The sequence below is a fragment of the Apteryx rowi genome, unplaced genomic scaffold, assembly GCF_003343035.1.
Source record: "Apteryx rowi isolate R43461 unplaced genomic scaffold, aptRow1 scaffold_696, whole genome shotgun sequence".
Taxonomy (NCBI): Eukaryota; Metazoa; Chordata; class Aves; order Apterygiformes; family Apterygidae; genus Apteryx; species Apteryx rowi.
The window spans coordinates 337,035-354,968 of NW_020450978.1; the positions used below are offsets into that span (position 1 = coordinate 337,035).

The 17,934-nt window shown below is 44.3% G+C and overlaps 1 protein-coding gene across 1 annotated transcript in view; it reads right to left on the minus strand.

Moving 5' to 3' along the window:
- Positions 1 to 17,934, minus strand: part of CAPN13 (calpain 13) — a 49,078-nt gene that overhangs the window by 11,939 nt on the left and 19,205 nt on the right. Inside the window, exons 5-14 of the mRNA XM_026086489.1 lie at positions 16,714 to 16,847; positions 14,722 to 14,896; positions 13,788 to 13,856; positions 11,752 to 11,837; positions 10,252 to 10,326; positions 9,249 to 9,415; positions 7,590 to 7,738; positions 4,298 to 4,458; positions 2,379 to 2,415; positions 845 to 907 (exon numbers count right to left, since the gene is read on the minus strand). Of these exons, the coding sequence (XP_025942274.1) occupies positions 845 to 907; positions 2,379 to 2,415; positions 4,298 to 4,458; positions 7,590 to 7,738; positions 9,249 to 9,415; positions 10,252 to 10,326; positions 11,752 to 11,837; positions 13,788 to 13,856; positions 14,722 to 14,896; positions 16,714 to 16,847 (1,116 nt within the window). The remainder of the gene's footprint in view (positions 1 to 844; positions 908 to 2,378; positions 2,416 to 4,297; positions 4,459 to 7,589; positions 7,739 to 9,248; positions 9,416 to 10,251; positions 10,327 to 11,751; positions 11,838 to 13,787; positions 13,857 to 14,721; positions 14,897 to 16,713; positions 16,848 to 17,934) is intronic.

The window sequence follows — 17,934 nt, forward strand, 5'->3', positions numbered from 1 at the left end:
TTACAAGCACTCCCAACACCACAGGATAGCATCTCTGCTTTCAGTGGTGATGGCAACACTTGCCTACTTCAGTGGCATCCTCTTCACTGGCCTCAAGCTGGGGAGCTGCTGCTCCACAGGTACAGCAGGGTACCTGTGTAAGTGAGCTGAGAAGATGGGTGCTATTGCCTTTCAGCTGCTCGGCCCAGCACCGTATGAAAGTCTCCCTCCCCAGGCAAGACACTTCCAGCGCATTCAGCATGACAGCCTGTGTCATTTTCACCTTAGTGCATTGATGTAACTATTAACTGCAAGTGGTCTATTGTGCAAAGACTTTTAGTGGTGATTTTTTTCTCTTGACTAAGTCAAGGAGTCCTTTATAACAGTTTATTAAACCATTAAAAGCATCTCTGTGAACACATGCAGTTTGGCTCAGAAAGAGCAGGAATCAATTACTCAAACACTGACTGATGTCTGGTTTCCAAATGCCATAAAGACAAATGGAAAACGAAGCTGATGAGAAGAGGGAATAGCTGAGGCTTTCTAATTGCTTTTTTGTAAAGAAACAAACCAAAGACAAAAAATGCACACGTGCAATCCCACCACCAGCACCACCACAAATCTCCACTCCTCCTCTAATATACGGGGCTAGCCAATCTATTCCAGCTCAATGTCCTATTTTTCTGGGGATTTTGGCAGATGAGTCAATACTGTTTCTAGGGTAGCCACCTGAGGATAAACATACATTTCCAAAAAAACATTTTTCTAATTGGATGGGTATGAACATTGGAGATTAGTTTTTCTTTTACAAATCCACATGCCTTTTGTGTTTTTATTTTTCATCAAGACATTACAGATAAGGTACCTGATTAGCGTATCTTAGGAAGATAGTCTTACAGGAGCTGTCTTGGTCGAGTCTCGGTTCATCCTGGATCAAAGAAAAAGTATGCACACAAATAATTCAGTTATTCAGGAAGCAGCTCAAGATCTGAGGAAGATGACAGAAAACAGGTGGGATRGAGTTCAGCAAGGAAATGAATGAGAATAGAGATATGAGGCCTGATCTTTACTGACAGCCCTCAGCTGAGACCACTGGCTCAAGGCATGTGAAGATGCACCAAGAAGGGTATAATAATACGAACAAAGAAAATACAGCAGCTGTGGACTTTTCCCTTCTCTAGTCCCTTCTAGGCCCCCTTCGAAGGCAACCTTGACTGCACCTGAGCGATGCTGGGGAGTCTGAGAGAGCCAGGTGAGGGGGGACACGATGAAAGTGGTAGAAAGTGGGTAAAGTGACAAGATCCCAGCCCTGTAATCCTTCCTTGGGCAAGTGTATTCCTTCAGCTCTGTGAGAGATTATTTACAGCAGTGAGGCCCACTTGCTTAGGCAAGAGCAGAAACAGTGGGTGCTGTATTTGTCAAAGGTAAAACGTTGGTTAGTAACACCCGCCAAATAAATTGACAGCTAGTCAGTGGAAAGGATAATAAACCACCATTTGCATTACCTCACTAATGGGTCTTAATTGAAGGCTGAAAAATGAATCAAAAGAAAAGGACCCAATTTTCCCTTCTCTTGAAGCAGTTTTACATCTTTGACTTCAAGGACCTGCACTCAGGTTGCATTACCATAAATAAGAGCCCACGCAGAGGCAGTTTTGCAAGCAACCCTAGCTTCAAGCACCAGGAAGACAACAGCACTGAATAGACTCAGACTCTATTGAACAGATTCAGGCTCACCCAGTTTTCAGGTGTACTCTCCCTTAGGTCTGTGAAGATATCCTCGTGAAAATCAGAAGAAATCTGTTTTGGGCCTAGCCTGCATGGACTCCTCTGCTTAACAAGGTGAAAGCTCTAAATGAAGTCGTTCCTACAGGGAGAGCATGTATGCCCCCCACCTCAGATGTGCCTTCTTTTTATAAAGGGTCAAACTCACGCTGTGACTTTTTCCTCAGTTTCCCCCTGTCTTCTTCTTGGATACCCACTTTACAGACACTGGAAAATTTTAATGTTTTTGAAATATTCTCCCCCCTGCTACATTTGATTGATTGATGGGTTGTAAGGTGGGAAGGACAGACTGACAGGCTGGAAGAATGACTGTATAAACTTTGTTTCCTTAAGAAACCAGGGTATGAAAGAGGCAAGTGTGAAGAGGAAGGGCTTCGGTCTGAATCTCTTCTCTCCAGCTTGGCCCCGGCTTGGCCACCTTCTGTCACAGCAAGGTAAGGGTGCGAGAGCTGAACTCAGGACAGGTACCAGGTGGTGAAAGGAGACAAGGGCAGAGCAGTGGTTGGTGTACAGGGAAGGGAAGGAGAGAAAGTTTGGCTAGTGACCGGTCATGATAGCTCCCTGGGAACCATTCACCAGCACCAGTATCTAGATCAGTTTTCACAGCCTCTTACCTTTGGCAGCACTGGGCTAAGCGGGTAGTTTGGCTCCCTAGAAAAGAGTTACAAGAGTCACACTGGGAGAGAATGGCCTTTTTGGAGCCCTGATTTGCAGGCAGGCATTGACAGGACCACTCTTCCTGGCCCGTGGTCCAGTAAGGTGCCCAGCGCTCAAGCCTCCCAGGCTGTCGCAGTTCAGTTACACCCTCCCAGGTCTCCCTGTGCAACCACACATGAGCAGGTCTGAGTCTCTGACCACTCTGGCACCATCACCTACCCTGAGCTGCCCCTGGCGGGGACCAGCAGCAGAGAATGGGTGACTGGTCACACTACTGAGCATGCCAAGACTAACCTTGCCAAGCAGAAGCCAGGACTGCCCTACCCTGAGCCACACAAAAAAAAATCACCTGTTTTCCCTTTACCTAGTTTAACAGTCATGAAAATAAAATCAAACACTTTCTTGAATCAGAGCATGCAGGCTATGAAAAGGGAACATGTTTTAAATGTTTGCAGACTACATAAAATTAAGCCAGGGGCATCATTCCTACAGCTGCTACTGAGGCTGTCTCAGTAGCAGCATTCAACATTTGAGGTTTGCTTTCAGTGAAGAAACTAGGCAAGCCAGAAGTCTGCGGAATTTCCTAAGTTTCCTCAGGCTCACTATGAGTCGTCAGCCTCCAGACGGCGAACATGGTGCCACATATGGTAACCCACAGAGTGCTCTCTCAGCACATAGTGCTTGTCCTCCCTTCTCCTTAGTACAAGCCATGGTGCCATAACTGTGAGTAGTAGTTGTGCCTAGCTGCTTAGGGGACTCCTGTGGTCCCTTAAGACAGTCTGAAGAGCAAGACCCAGACTCTCAGTACTATTTGAGTGCTAGGCACTCACTGAGACCTGTGGGAAGGGGATGCACTCTTTTTAGGGCTGCCCTGGAGCTCACTCATGAACATGTGTAAGGGTTGTAGGCTCTCTCAGAAAAAACTACCTCCCAGGGCTGAGCTGTCTTATGCATGAATCATCACGCTGAAGTCAGCCTAGCTCAAAGGACAGTCTTCTCATGTTTGTTTTTCATAACTAAGCAGTTGCCATAGTTGATTCTGGGATATTTTTGCCAGAGACCAATGGCCAGAAAGCAATCTCATTATTAAAATATGGGTCTATGAGGTAAACTCTCTTATCACCTCCACTATAAAACTTACTGAAGGAAAACCACTGTGCATCTGATGCTTGAAGCTATTTAGTAACCTGATGCATGAAGCTATTTGGTAACACTGAGTGCTGTGGTTTCCTCCTTTAGATAAAGCACAACTAGATGTTTATACAAAAATCTGGTAAAAGCTGTCTTTACATTAATTAGTATACCACTTTTCCATCAAACTTATCCTTTAAGGCACCTCTCATACCCATAGGGAGTCCTACCAGCCAGTCTGTGTAAGGAATCTACTCACAGCAAATGGGTCACAGGATCACAGCCTTTCACTGGTCTTTGCTTCTCCACCACCCTGAAGAGAGTGGGGAGCTGATCCTTATGGGGTCCAGCTGGCACAGCAGTTATGACTTACTTAATGACTTAGGAAAAACAAGCTCTTGGTCCTCCTTTCATTAAAGAGAGATTTCACCACAAGCTGGCAGGACGTATCTCACAACTACTGCTCACTTGTGTGCCCCAGGAAGTGTGGCTGTTTGTATTGAAGATGAGACCTCTGATGACTGCAGATGAGCTATTAATCTGTTCTGCAGTGGCCACCCTATACATCTGATTGYATACATCCGATTCCCCTCAACACAGCACTTAACACTCAGCTTTGTCTTCCCAATGCACTTCTAGAGAATGTTAAAAGCAAATTGCCACATTAGTTATCTTGACAATAAACTGTTAAATGTTGGAACACTGTAAGTTTGGGGCCTATGAGGAGTACTTATCATCATCCTACCCATTGTAGTCTTGATTCTTCAGGAAAATTCGTAAGAGAAATTCAAATTTTTCGTCTCCTGATGTAACAGGAAGGACAGCATAGATTCCTGGGCTCAGGATGAAGTAGTTGGTTACATCTCGGGCCAGGGCAAAATCTTGTTTCAGAACTGTGGCGTTCTCCTGAAAGAAAAATATAGCTGACAATCCACGCCTCCATGTCAGGAACCAAAGTAAATCAGTAAGTGTGCTCACAGCAGTCTTACATTCCCACAAATCTCTGCATCTACACTGGATCTAAGATGCCTTATTCTCCGTAGTGGCAGACAAAGCCTGCCTAGGATACAGCCTCTCTCCCAGGATGCATCAAAACTGCACAAGGGTGGAAGAAGTGAAAGAAATAGAAGGCAAAATGTGGATGAGTGGATTTGAAGTCAACTTCAATTAACATTCAGCAGGCTGGAGTTCATCAAGGAACCAAGGGCGAATACTGTTACAAAAAATTCCTTGAGATACAGCATGACTCAGAGTGGTCAGAGACCTCACAAAGCATCTCACCCAGATGACAATGCTTCAAGAATCTCATCCCAAACCTTCCAGAAAGTGTTGTAAGAAAATAGCATAACCTGATCTTTCTTCTGTTATTCCAGTATTTTTGCTGAGATGAAACAAATACAATGTAACAGCTATTACTATGATGACATGTAAAGATAGCATAATAAAAAACCCTTACTAAACATATTCCCCAAAATATATCAGTGTGTATAAATTCCATTTAGAATGGTTATACAGCGTGGCAGAGTTATTTATGAGCCATGCCTTTGGGAGAAAATAACATAAAACTGCTATTCTGGGAGAAAAAAAAATGACTACTGTTACAGAGGGGTTAGGAGGTGTGTAGACTGCATAATACTTGGGTATTATGGGTCAGATCTTCAGCTGATAGAAATGGGTGATGTTGCAAAGAAATAAATGGCACAAAATCCTTTTTTACTTTTGGGTCTCATTCCACATTCCTTCTGGTAAAAAGCAGAAGCAGATTAATATCTCAATGAAGTCAAAACTGGTGAGAGATAAGAATCAGGCTCTATACATTGCTCAGCTCTATCACACAACATTAAACTTCCCTCACAGCCACGCATTAGTGTTTCATGTCTATATTTAATCAAAGGCTTCCTAGAGCTATCAGATATGTCCATTCGGTTTTGCATCCTTGACTGCACTGTATTCCCCTCTCATCCTGCCAAGGGATAATATCCATTTTGCCTCACAGCAAAGATTTGATGCATCTCAAAAGGTATTGAATGATGAATAATGCTGCTGATGAATAACGGCAAGTGAAAGCTGTTGAGAGAGGAAGAGTCGGGCCACGTGACTCTTAGAACTTGCACTCTCCTTGTGTAAAGAAAACCTGTGTAAACTTCTATGCAAAGATACCACCTCTGGTTGCCCTCAGGCACTGATGTGAGAAGCTGGGAAATAAACCAAGGGAATATACCACCACGCACATACCCTGGACTAGGCTTTACTGCTATCAGGGGCAGGATGCTGGACTGGCTAAGAGAAGCTGGTATAACAGCTCCCATGTTATAAAGCTTAGGCTTTGTCTATGTGGGAGTATTTTCTGTATAACTTTCTGTGTGGATTTGTACCAATATCATTACATTACTAAAACCTATGGTGTGGTCACTTTTGTGATAGAGTAGCATGGCAGTCCACTTTCCTTCATTAACCAGGCACCCCACAGTTACCCTGGTGGCCTTTTTAATGGTCTGCTCTGTCCTTGCCATTCAGCTCTCACGTGTCCTGCAATATGCCACATTTCTGAGGGGAATCAGAAGCCTGACTTGAGCCTGAGCTGAGCACCCCATGGAGGCCATGTTATGCAGAGCTGACATACTCACTGAATTTCACCCATCCTGGGGAATATACCAGGAGAGAGAAAAATTAAACACACCTGAGGATCAGTTTGAGGGGAAGAAAGATGAAGAATAAATACAAAGCAAGAACAGTGCAAAATTGTCCTCTATTTTACCTCCCTGATTAGACAACTACCTCCTTCTGAAGGAACCAAGAACTCTGCCATCAACTCCCAGAGTGGGTCATTTCTGTCCAAATGGGTGACTAACTAAGGTGGGCATACATCATGGTAGAGTATGGAGGGATCTCAGTATCTGGTGACTCTTGGAGGACTACTGGTGAGGATCCTGAAAGGAGTGATTTCCYCATTTACCAGGAGCAGGAGCTGTTCCCATCAGGCAAAGCCAGCTCCATGGCATCCTGCAGGACTAATACCTGCTCCAGGCAAAAGATCTCCTTGTATAGAGACTGGGACCTCCACTCACTGGAGGGATGCTCTTTTTATTACGCCTTTTACTCCTCATGAGAGATCACTGCCACTGTTTTTTATGAGCTACAAAGCCATAGCTGTTAGAGTTATGGCATCAATTATTCACAGTCTGGGATTAGGACAAACCTCTCCTGTAATCAGGAGAATGTGAAGTTAGGATCATACCAGCTTCTGCTTCCTTTTTATTCTTCAGGCTTAGTCTTCCCTGACCCACTCAGCCGACAACAAAAACACTTTGGAAAAGGCTAGCATCCATCTGCACTGGCAACTGCACTTTCAGTAAGCCTGGCAACGCTCTGACAATAACTGTCCTTGCAATGGCACATCCTTGGACGGTCACCGAGTAAAAACCCCAGAYAAGTTGTGGTGGAGGTCCCAGGAAAGGCGTGGTTTGGCTCTGCCATGGTCTGGGGCAAAGCCTTCCCATGGGTGTTGGGAATGGAGCTGTTGAGCTCCCAATGTGCCCAGCCATGCTGAGCTTTGCACAGCATTTGTTTGACAGAAAAAGGTAGGATGAGTAAGACAGGCCCATTCTAGGGGAGCAAGAGGCAGTTCTTGCCCCTGCTTGGCCTGAAGCGCTGCTTGAGCACTGTGGTTTGTGCCAGGCTGTCATGCCGTGTGCTGCACCAGCAAGGCATCTCACCAGGACTGCAGGGCACAAAGGACATTGTCTTGGCATCTGCTGCAATCTGGTAATCCTCTGAGTTTCCTGGGGCTATTCTGGGGTGCTACAGAGATGAAAACTCAACCCTCCCTCTGTTGAGATATGAAGAAATGAGACTAAGACTGCCTAACCTTACCCTTCCTCCGGCATTCTAACATAGAAAGCATCCAGAAATTCTCTCAAAATACTGATTGCTCTCCTTTTTACAGCCCAAGAGGCAATTTAGTCCTTCATTTCCATTTATAGGTAAAATAAGCCACACAGAAAACAACAGTGTTCATGATGCCTGATTCTGCTTACCCTGAAGATCAAAAAGCCAATCTTCAGTTTCTGTGCATCCAATGTATTATCAGCATGTTTTTGTATGAGTGAAATGACCACATTATAGGTTTTTGGGTCATAATCTGTCACTTTGAAGAAACACTGAGGGTTCCTCGAAAGTGCACCTGCTAAGAAAGTGTTGTTATATTAGTAGTGGTCACATAATAGTGCTTAGATGTCCCCTTAGTAGTCTGTTGTGTTACATCTTGCTTATATACACCCGGAGGAAGAGGCAGTTCCTTTTCCAAGATGCTTTTGATACAATAGAGCACTGCAGTCTCTACATTATCAGTAGGGGGTTGAGGCATATGGAGTTAAACTAACTGGCCATTAATCATTCTAGAAATCTCTGGCAAAGTAATAAATGTCATGGAGATTTCCCAGCCCCCCACCATGTGTTTCACCTACATGGTACACCTTCTTTGAGACAGGAGAGCAGTGATTTTCAACCCCTGGGCAGATCCAGTGGCTGAGCAGAAAAGGGCTGTGGCTTGAAAATCACAGCACGTAAAAGACAAAGATAAAATGGGCCAAGCTATCCTTCTTTTCCTTCTGTTAGTTTTTGTCATGGAAAAGACAGAGTGTTGAGGGCCAGAAAGAAATGGCTTCTTCTTGGTTAACAGGAAGTGTCACTGATAAGCAACAGCAAAATGCYCAAACTGGGGGCAAAGAACTGAGGTGGCAACATCTGCTTAAACCAGTCTAGACTTTAAGCCAGTAGTTATGTCATTTGGCTTTGAAAGCTGCATTTTAGCCCAAGACTGTTTTTGGACATGAACTCAACTAGAGGGTTGGTGGCAAAACACATTTCTGAGGATGATGACTCCCTCCCCATGCTCTCAGTTCAACACCTCCAGCTTGTCACCCAGCCTGGGCTCTGATGGGTTCCAGTGTCTTCAGTGCACAGCATCACATGCACTGTTTTATTATCATCCCCTGAGATGGTGATCAGGGTTATGAGAAGACTGGAACCTGTAAGTATAAACTTGTCTGCTGCTGAGGCAGGGATCAATGCTGCAGATTAAAGCAGCTCCTTCATTGACCAAATGCCATCATCTTAGATTAAAATCACAAAGCCCCCAAAGTGATGCAGCAGCAATAAAAGTAAAATTAAATAAAATAATAACAACAATAACTATAATAACAATAATAATAATAGTCAGAGCTTGCAATGCCAAAACAGTCCTGGCACAGGCAGCAAAGCCAACAGTCTTATCTGCTCAAAGGATTTTCTACATTCCAAAACAGAGGCTTGGAGCAGAATTCTTTCATTTCATATCCATTTAATTTCAGAATATTACTCGCCCTGAGAAACCAGCCACATATGTTGCCAGATCAGACTTTATAATGAGGTCCCTAGTAGCACCTACTGCAATTGACCAAAGAAAGACAGACAAGCACATTTTGATTTAAAGAGTTTAGGGTTTCTAAATCACAGCTCTTCTGTTTTAACTCAGCAGCCAGTGCTGCTGCTTTGTTTCTGCCTCTTTAGCTGATAGGTGCTGTAATGGGAAAGAGCAGGCTTTAATAACTGGCAATCAATATTTCTGCAAAGTGGGAATCAAAGCAAATGTTTCAGTGTAAGCACTGGAGGAAAGGAGGAGAGAGGACAGGGTGATTGCAGTGGGCTTTTATTACCAGGGGAATAGTTGTTCCTGCCTGTGGTGAGCACTGGACTCCACCGGCAGATGTGCCTGTCCACAGACCATGTTGTGCGGTTCTGATCTCCAAAGTCTAAAAACGTCGGGGTGCTGTTGCATATATACAGCCAGGAAAAGTGCTCCTGGAAGTTTTCACAGGACATCCTGCAAAGAAGAAGGTCTCACCTTTCAGTCTGAGATGCCAGCCAGTTATTCATGTTCAACTGCAATGTCCTCCAAAGGAGTTACAGAGTAGACCCTGCAGGCTGTACCTGAGCTGGCTGACGCCCTGCAGAAGAGCTGAGCTTTTGGCACATTCAAGCCACCCTAAAGCCCCAGTGCAGTTACTGGGCATGTTCAATAGTGCCAGGTGGAGCCCTTCTGTCTCCTGTGCATCTCTGCCACAGTGGCCCTGTGTCCTGCCCCATATCCAAGCTTGGTTCAAGCCTTCAGCATTGATCTCGCACTAGCCTGCTGTTCCCCCTGCTGCCCTCAGAGCCTCACTGGGCAAATGTACACTTTCTGATGACTAATAGCTTTTATAAAGGAGGGCTCACCCATGGCTGAATTGGATCTGAGAGTAACCAGAGGCTGTGAAAAGCCACAAGCATCTTCAGACCAGTCAAGCGTGTAAGCTCAGCCACCTATCCCCTCTGAATAGCAATCAATCTGAGATTCAAGCTTGTCACTTTACTGGGAAGGGCAACATGACACAATAACCAGGCATCGGGGAGCTGAATTTTCAATTCTTTCACTTTTTACCAGCCTGTTGCATAATCTTGGCCATCTCCACTTCTCTTGGTCTGTTTCCTTTCCTGCCTTCTGTCAGATTTTGAGACCATGGGGCCTGGAAAACCTCCAATTTTCTGTTTGTGCAGGGCTAACACAGTGGTGTTCTGGAACCATTACTAAGAGCAGAGAAAACCAATGCCTAGCAGATCCCGTTCCATAATGAATGCCAACAGAAAACCTGGTAAATGAAAGCATCAACAGGAAAATACCAGAATTCTCCATCATCTTTCTTTCTGCAGAGGGCTTCTCTGTTTGTAGGCTCAACATGATCCCACTCAGGAGAACTGAAAACAGGAACAAATCAACAAGCAGTTTTGAGATGCACAAGTTTCCATCTCCCTGGCCTATCCCTTCATCTACCCAGCTTGTCAAGTTGTGAGGGATCAGGAGAAACAGGCAAACTGCATGTTGGAAACAGGACTGTGTTCAATACCTTTTTAGCCAAGGCCAGAAAACAGGGTGCTGGTCCTTGCTATAACTGCCCTTGAGTCACACACTCACAGATGGGGAGTCCTGCCCCTGCCCTCTGCATCCTGATCACCCGCCCCCAGATCTAAGAGGTTAGCGAGGTACTGAGGCTTAGCATTCCTAAGTGCTGATATTATATCACCATGCAGAGAGCACATTAGCCAGTCAGTTGTGTTATTTCTAGACAGCAGGTTTATAATTAAGTGATAATTGTACTTTCTGCAGAGTGTAAGATAAATAAACAGAGCATGAATCAATAAGTTATTGATTTATGCAGTTTACTTGTGAATGCGCTCTACTGACATTTCAATTACAGTTAGGATTATAGCTCACCCTTCCAAAAAATGGGAGGGTACTGTCTGAGCAGATAGCTATTATCCCAGCCTGCATCACCCACTGGCCCATCCAGATGTTGCATGCTAGCCTGGCTTTTTTCTCAGCAGAGGAGTTATAAATGATCCTAGTACCAAGCAAAGGTGAGATTCTTGCTATTAAATCACATAAGGGTGACACCTGTACATCTCTCTAATCAACAAAACACTTGATGAAGTTCCACTGGGAAACCAACATTGATTTTGCCAAAAAACTGTTGCAGTCTTTCCTCTGTATCATTATCTTCTGGGAAGAGAAGTTAGCTTGTACATGCAAGAACAAAGCACTCTTTGCCTCTCCAAAGCTGCATGCAGGATCCAAGAGAGCAGTTCAGTTCAACCAGTGGCACTTTGTTTTTGCAATAACTGAGGGCCCTTTTTGTCTCTCTGTGTCCAATACCACATAAAAATACTGTCCTACTCTCAGGGACTCTGCTAACTATCAACCTCCCCAGATTCAGACTCAAGGGAGGGGAARGAGGGCAGGAAGGCAGATGCACGATTGCAGCAGGACAACTCTCTAGTAGCAGCCAGCCAGGGCTGGGAGCGTGTCCAGAGCTTACTTCAGATGATAACTGTTCTCTCATCCAAGACTTATCTGGAATTATTCACTGGAAAAACTACGCTTAGACAAAAAGAAATACCTGAACTAGGCTTAGTGAGGAGCACACATAAAATCAATGCTGCATTAATATTCCCAGGTCTGAATTGGATTTCTGTGGGCAGTGGCTTTGCAGATGGAAGTAAGGCTTATAAATGAATTGATTTAGAAACGTCTGCTTCATTATCATGGGTCCCAGGCAGAGCGCCTTTATAATAATCCTATAAAAGACTAATTCTCYTTATGAGATTAAAGCTTTAAAGCCATACCCATCACTCCAGGGGCCCTTCCATTCCCCGTGGCCCCAAGGATTCCAGATCCTGATGATATGCTCCCAGCCATTCTTGTAGCGTATCTGTAAAAGGGAAAGAACAAAAAAACCTATAGTCACCGCTTTCCATGATCACAATATTCAGTGAAGGGATAGGTAATAAAATGCATCTTCTTCTATACCTTGGAGGACTGGTTTAACTTCTGTCTTGTTTGGCTGCAACTAAAAATCAATGTCTTTTGCTGCATTGTAAAGGAATGATGTGAGGGAGAAAACTGCACCCGTTTTTATTTCTTGAGGACAATGAACAGCAGGCTGACACGGGAGGAAGCTGCAACGTGCCTGCCACGCCACATGGCTTCAACAGCCCTGGGAAAATCCAGTTGCCCATTCCGCACAGCTGATGCTGTGAGCCAGCAGAGTCAGGGACTTTGGAGAACTAGGCCACCAAACTGCGGAGTGTATAAATGTTGATAGCTGTCATGGAGAACCATTGGTAAATACAATGTGTGTTTCTATTTCTGAGGTATTCCCAAGAGTGCATCACCTCAGCCTCTGACTTCTGGTTTCAGTTTCTCTACATAGTGCTTTCTGCTAAAGAAGTCGGACTTGTGGTTTGCAGCAGCTGGAGTTTCTGGGTGTTTTTCCCTTCTTGCTGTCACTGGTTTAAGCCAGAAGCAGCTCACTTTAGCCAGCGGAGCTGAGTGGTGAAAGTGGAAAGGAGGAGCAGGCACTTTGTGGTGTTTCTGGCTCTCCTCAAGCACACAGACAGTGCTGGAGACAAATCCTGTGGCAGACTCTTCCCAGATAAAAAGGCATGGCCTTCTGGCCAGCCTCAAATCATTTCCACATAGGACGCCCCTAGGATGCCCTGGCATTCTTGTGAGGTGGGGGAGAGCCTGTTTCTCCTCTGTGCACACATTGTGAGCAAAAGAAAGCTAAAATACCCTGCTCCTCTCTCCGACAATATTTGAGATCCTTGCCATCCCCTCCTTGGGCAGTGCCATCTGGGACCCTCCCTGGAGCCTGGCAGCCCCAACCCTACCTCTTGGCTCTCGGCTCTCAGCTACAAGCAAGTGTGCTCAGAGAAGAAATATACTGACTATGACACCAAGCATCGGAGGGCCTGAGGCTCATAATCAAAAGAATCAAACCTCATGAACCAAAGCCAGGCTCATACCAGAAACCACTAAATAGAGGGGGAGAAGAGAGAACAATTTAGGGAAAACAATGTTCCCTTTCTGAGGTACTTTAAGTTCCTGGATCAAAAGGCATTGCAGCTGCCTTGACAGCTTGCCTGTTGTTTGGTTTTCTTCTTTGCCTTGCTCGCTATAACACTCCCCATGTGCACTACAGCTTGTTGGGGCAAACTGTGTTCTCACTTTTGGTTGTAAGAAATTCTTTGTTTCTTTTATCTTCTCTGTGATRAATTGGTCCTTTTTTCAGACAGGCAATACTAATATTTGGCCAGGAGACATTCTTCATGACTAGAACAGCTTTAAAAGGTGGAGAAATGCTGTTCTTGAACTAGCAGGTTCTTAACTTTTCACACGGCAATTTTTGGCAGCTTGAGATTGATCTGAACAAATGTAGATTTGCAACCTGTGACAAATCCCAGAATTTCAGCCAACACTTCTATTCTCTTCTATATCGAAAACAGAAGAGTGAAATTTTTAAGTGTCAGTGTGGCATGAAAATCCCCAGAAATGCTGTATGGGCTCTCTGTTTTGCTCTAACTCATCGAAGAGTTCTGAAAAAAACTGATTTTTGAATTTAARTTGCATTTTCCCATTAGGAAAAATTACAGTATAGGATTCTGACATCCTTACTCTTCCCACTGGATCAAAATCCCTCCATTTCCTGCAAGCCATGCTGGAATGTACTGGAATTCAGACCAAATCCATGCAACATTCCCTCCTAAGTGTAAAGTTAATTAAAATAACCCTTACAGAAACAGCAGTGTGACTGCCCTCCACATTGCAGCGGTGGTTGCAAGTAAGAAACTACTGGGCAGGAACAGATCCCCGATCTTACCTTCTCAGCTCCTGTGACAGTGTAGGCATGACCCTGCACGATCCCATTCCTCAGCTCTATGTTCCGCAGCTGCAGAAGGGAGAAAGCACAGCCCTTAGCTCTCTGCCACACTGCAAAGGTATGACCATCAACTTGCAGAACTGGCATTTGACATGGCAGAAAAAGAGACTTGTTTTTGTCTAYGTCAGTATCTCAGCTATACTGGCTCCTGAGAGAGATGATAGTTGTTCCCACTGTAGCCATAAAAAAGTACAGCAAATTTAACAAAACTACATGTCCTGACATATTTGCAAATTCTTTAACAGTCCACAGCTGGTGCAACTGCAGGAAGACTTGGSCTGGATCACTGCCCCAGAGTTTCCCTACTGCCTAGAGTCCAGTGTCAGCCACCTGAACTGAGGGGCTAGTCCTTGCCTTGCTTGCAATAGCAGAGCATTGTGTCCTGATGAACCAGGCACTATGGGAGCAATGTCACACACTTTGTGGTCTTCCCTTACATCCTGTGTAAACCCTTAGCAAGCTTTTAGCAAGATACTTGCTAAACATCACAAAGCCTTTTGCAACTTCCCAGCATTATACCAGTAGCCTGCAAATCATGATCATAGCACCCCCTTGCAGAAGAGAGATGCATTTTGGCCTTTCTAGAAAYTTATTGCAAAGTCATGAGGCCAAAATTAGTCTTGCTTCAGGAGGATACCACTCTGTTGCAATGGAATTAGCCAGGAGAGCATCAACAGGACTCTCTCTGACTGCCTAGTTCTATATCTGCCTTATCTCTTTTATGTTCTTTATTGCAGAGCCTTATCTGCTTTCTACTTCTAAGATTTCTCCAGGCATCCATAAACTGTTACTATTATACAGAGTAAGTATGCATGACCTGTTCCTCTCAAAAGAGCAACACTTATGTAAATATGCTCCTGGCCTTCGGACTTACCTGTCCTGAAGTGCTACACCCCATCAGACAGTGTGATCTGTCAGCTGCTTTCAGTATCTCCTCCAGATCAGAAGGCGGGTCCTTTAATGAAAACCGTACTTGGACTCCACCTGTGAAGTCTACTAAAGCATCAGAAATGTAGCCTCCATGCAAGTTCTGGTAGGAGCCCCGAAATCTGAATAAAAGAGAAGTTAATGAGTCCTTACATTGTGTTTTAACAAACAATGCACAGYGACAGTCTCCCTGATGGACACCCACAGTGAGGTGGTGAGCATGGGGGAAGCTAGGGGTGTGTAGACACTGAGGCCAGGTAATGAAAGGAAACACGACTGAAATACATGCCCAGACACAACACATGCTCTGTGGAATGAATCAGGCAAAGAGGCACTTTTTTCTCTGTATTTATCCACATTGGAGACAGCTGTCTAGAATCATTTACGGACAATAGGAAATAATCTGGTGCATCTCATGCCTACACAGACATTTAAGAGAGATGAGCTGAATCTCACCCTAAAATATCCAGTTTTTCTCTTTTGAACAGAAAAGGAGCTAAGGGCAACTAGCTCAAATGGAAGTTTTCAGGGCTGGTGAGCTAAAYTGTTAGTTCTTGTGTTATACTTTGTCATGACTCTTTATAAAGATGGCCAGTATTCCTTTTGCAAACAGGAAATAGGAAGAAATGAGAGGTAAAGATATTTGCCTATGCTCTCAAAACAAGACAGAAGCAAGTTTACAGCTGTGATCCCAATTTACTCTGCTAGAGTGCAGTAATATGACAATAATTTAATATTACCAACACAATCCTTGTGTTCTTATCATGTGCTTTTTATTGAGACAGCAAATAAGCTAGAACATGYTGTACTTAGAGCAGGCAGAGCATGCCGTTAAAACCCACCATACACACTGTATTTAATGAACATAATCGAATGAAGTCTGTGGCTAATTGTATTTTGAAGGGTTGTCCTTGTCCTATGTTGATGAAAGGAATTTGTCATGGACACTGGGGAAAAACTTCTCAAATGGGAATCTCATAAACAGCATTTCTTGCAACTTTAATTTAATTGGGTTTTGGTTTACTTTGTAATTAAAATCTTAAGCAGCAAATTGATACTGACTCCTGAGTCAACTTTCCTGAGGTATCTTAGGGCAAAACGCATTCTATTCCCGAGTCACTCAAACCTTGACTTAATGTTTGCTTATTTCTGACAAAATCTTTTGTCCAGCCCCTCCTTACTGCATTGCACGGATTATACCTGCTAGATGTAGGGTATGTCTTCCAAGTCCCAGCCCCTTTGCACCTTCCCCTAGCACAGTAATTTCGCTTCAGCTCATTTAATAATGGACAGTGCTATGGATACTAACAGATCACATGCTGATCCCTTCACTCCTCAGAGGATTTTTTATTAACCATTATTTCTTTATTAATCATCATTAACCCTGCAGTACTCTGGGTACCTCAGCTAAGAGCTGGAGCTGTCTGTGCTAAATGAGAGCTGATCAGAGACTCACAGCAGTGCATGCATTGTGCTTGGGCATGTTCTTCAGTCATGATTCCTTTCATTGTCCAGTCCCAACGTCTATGTAGTCCCTGATTAGCGACTGTAAACAGAGGTAATCCCTGCTTATAGTCTGTAGCTTTAAACAAACAAAAACATGGGAGGGAAAGAGGTAAAGAAATTTGCTTAAAATAAGGAAGAGAAGCCCAGCCCTTCTGTGTTACCAGGTATTACCCTGGTCATTTTAATTTTCAGACATTAACAGCTCAGAGTTGGACTGAACACATTTAGATCTTCAGTCCAAGACCTACGTCTCCAGCTTACACTAGCCCTGTGTTTGTCGGCAGCCACAGACCCTTACACAAGCACAGCACAACACATGCAGCTGCGGGCCTGAACACCCCCCCCCCCCCCGTGTGCTTTGTGTAAAACAGACAGTGAAAAAAGCATATAAAGCAGTCAGTGTTGGGTTGAAGAACAGACTGGGTATATTTACTTGGCATATGCTTTTTCCAGCAAGGATGGCCAGAATTCTTTTGATGTCCGAGGATGTACAGACAGGTATCTCCCATTCAGCAAAGGCAGCCGGTCATCTATCACTACGTCCACCCAGTCTCCAAAATGCCAGAACTGCAAGAGAGAGGGAGAAAAGAATGAGCCTCTTTTGAGAGCAAAATTCATGTCAAGCAACAGCATCCTGAAATAGCCCAGGAAAGAATATAAAGCATAGATATGTGCAAGTTCTGTTCTGAGCTGTTTCAGCCTAATGTTCTACATTGTTAAACAAGCTACCAAGTGGCCGGATTTTTCAGTGGCACAGGAAGTCATTGGAAATATAAGCAGTTCTGCAAACAATGTGAGGAAAGATATGACATGGGAAACTAATGCTAATATTATTGGGCAATAGCAAGCCTTCAGGATGATAAAAAATAATCATGCAGACAATTCAGTAAGCCTCATTCCTCAGTTGCACTTGGATTTTTCCCTGCAGCACATCTTTTAACCAGAAAGCCTCTGCCATGATCCAGTCTCTAGATTTTCCTTTTTCTGTGTTTCAGTTAAGACTCTGACATGCGCTGTCATGGACAGGGACAGTGTAGTGACTAAAGATTGTTTTGAGGTGTTATCCATCTCCTTGATAGATAAGGAGGATGCAGGTAGACTCTCCAGCATGTGGACAGAACAGGTGTTCCTCCAGCTGATCCGGCTGATGCAACCTTTCAAGGGAGAAGGCAGGGAAGGAAATCTGTGGGGATGAACTAAAGGAGCCATTTCCAGAGTCATTAGCAGATTAATGTAGCTTAGCATGATTTGCAATCATAAGAGGCCAAGCTTTTATTTGCAGTAATGCTAAGGACTCCAATGGAATCATGCCAGCAATAGATTTAGTCTAGCTTGATTTTATTTCCATGGCTTTGGTCAATGAAAAGCCCCCAAATAAGCTGTTCTGTTAGAAAAACACAAGAGCTGATCTGCCAGGAACAGCAAAGCAGCTTCCAGTTTGCTCAAGGGAAAGCAGGTTTGATCATTCTAGTGTTTCTGCCTCACCCTGACCACTTGCTTTCTGCCTTGATGACGAGAGGAGGCAGAGCTGGGCTCCGAACCCAGCTGCAGGATGGGCCTGAGTTCTGCCTGACTTCAGGACAGTGGGGTTGGAAGAAAAGCCTGTCGCAAAGTTGCCTCTATTGGAAAAAGAGATATGCAAGGACTGGAAAGA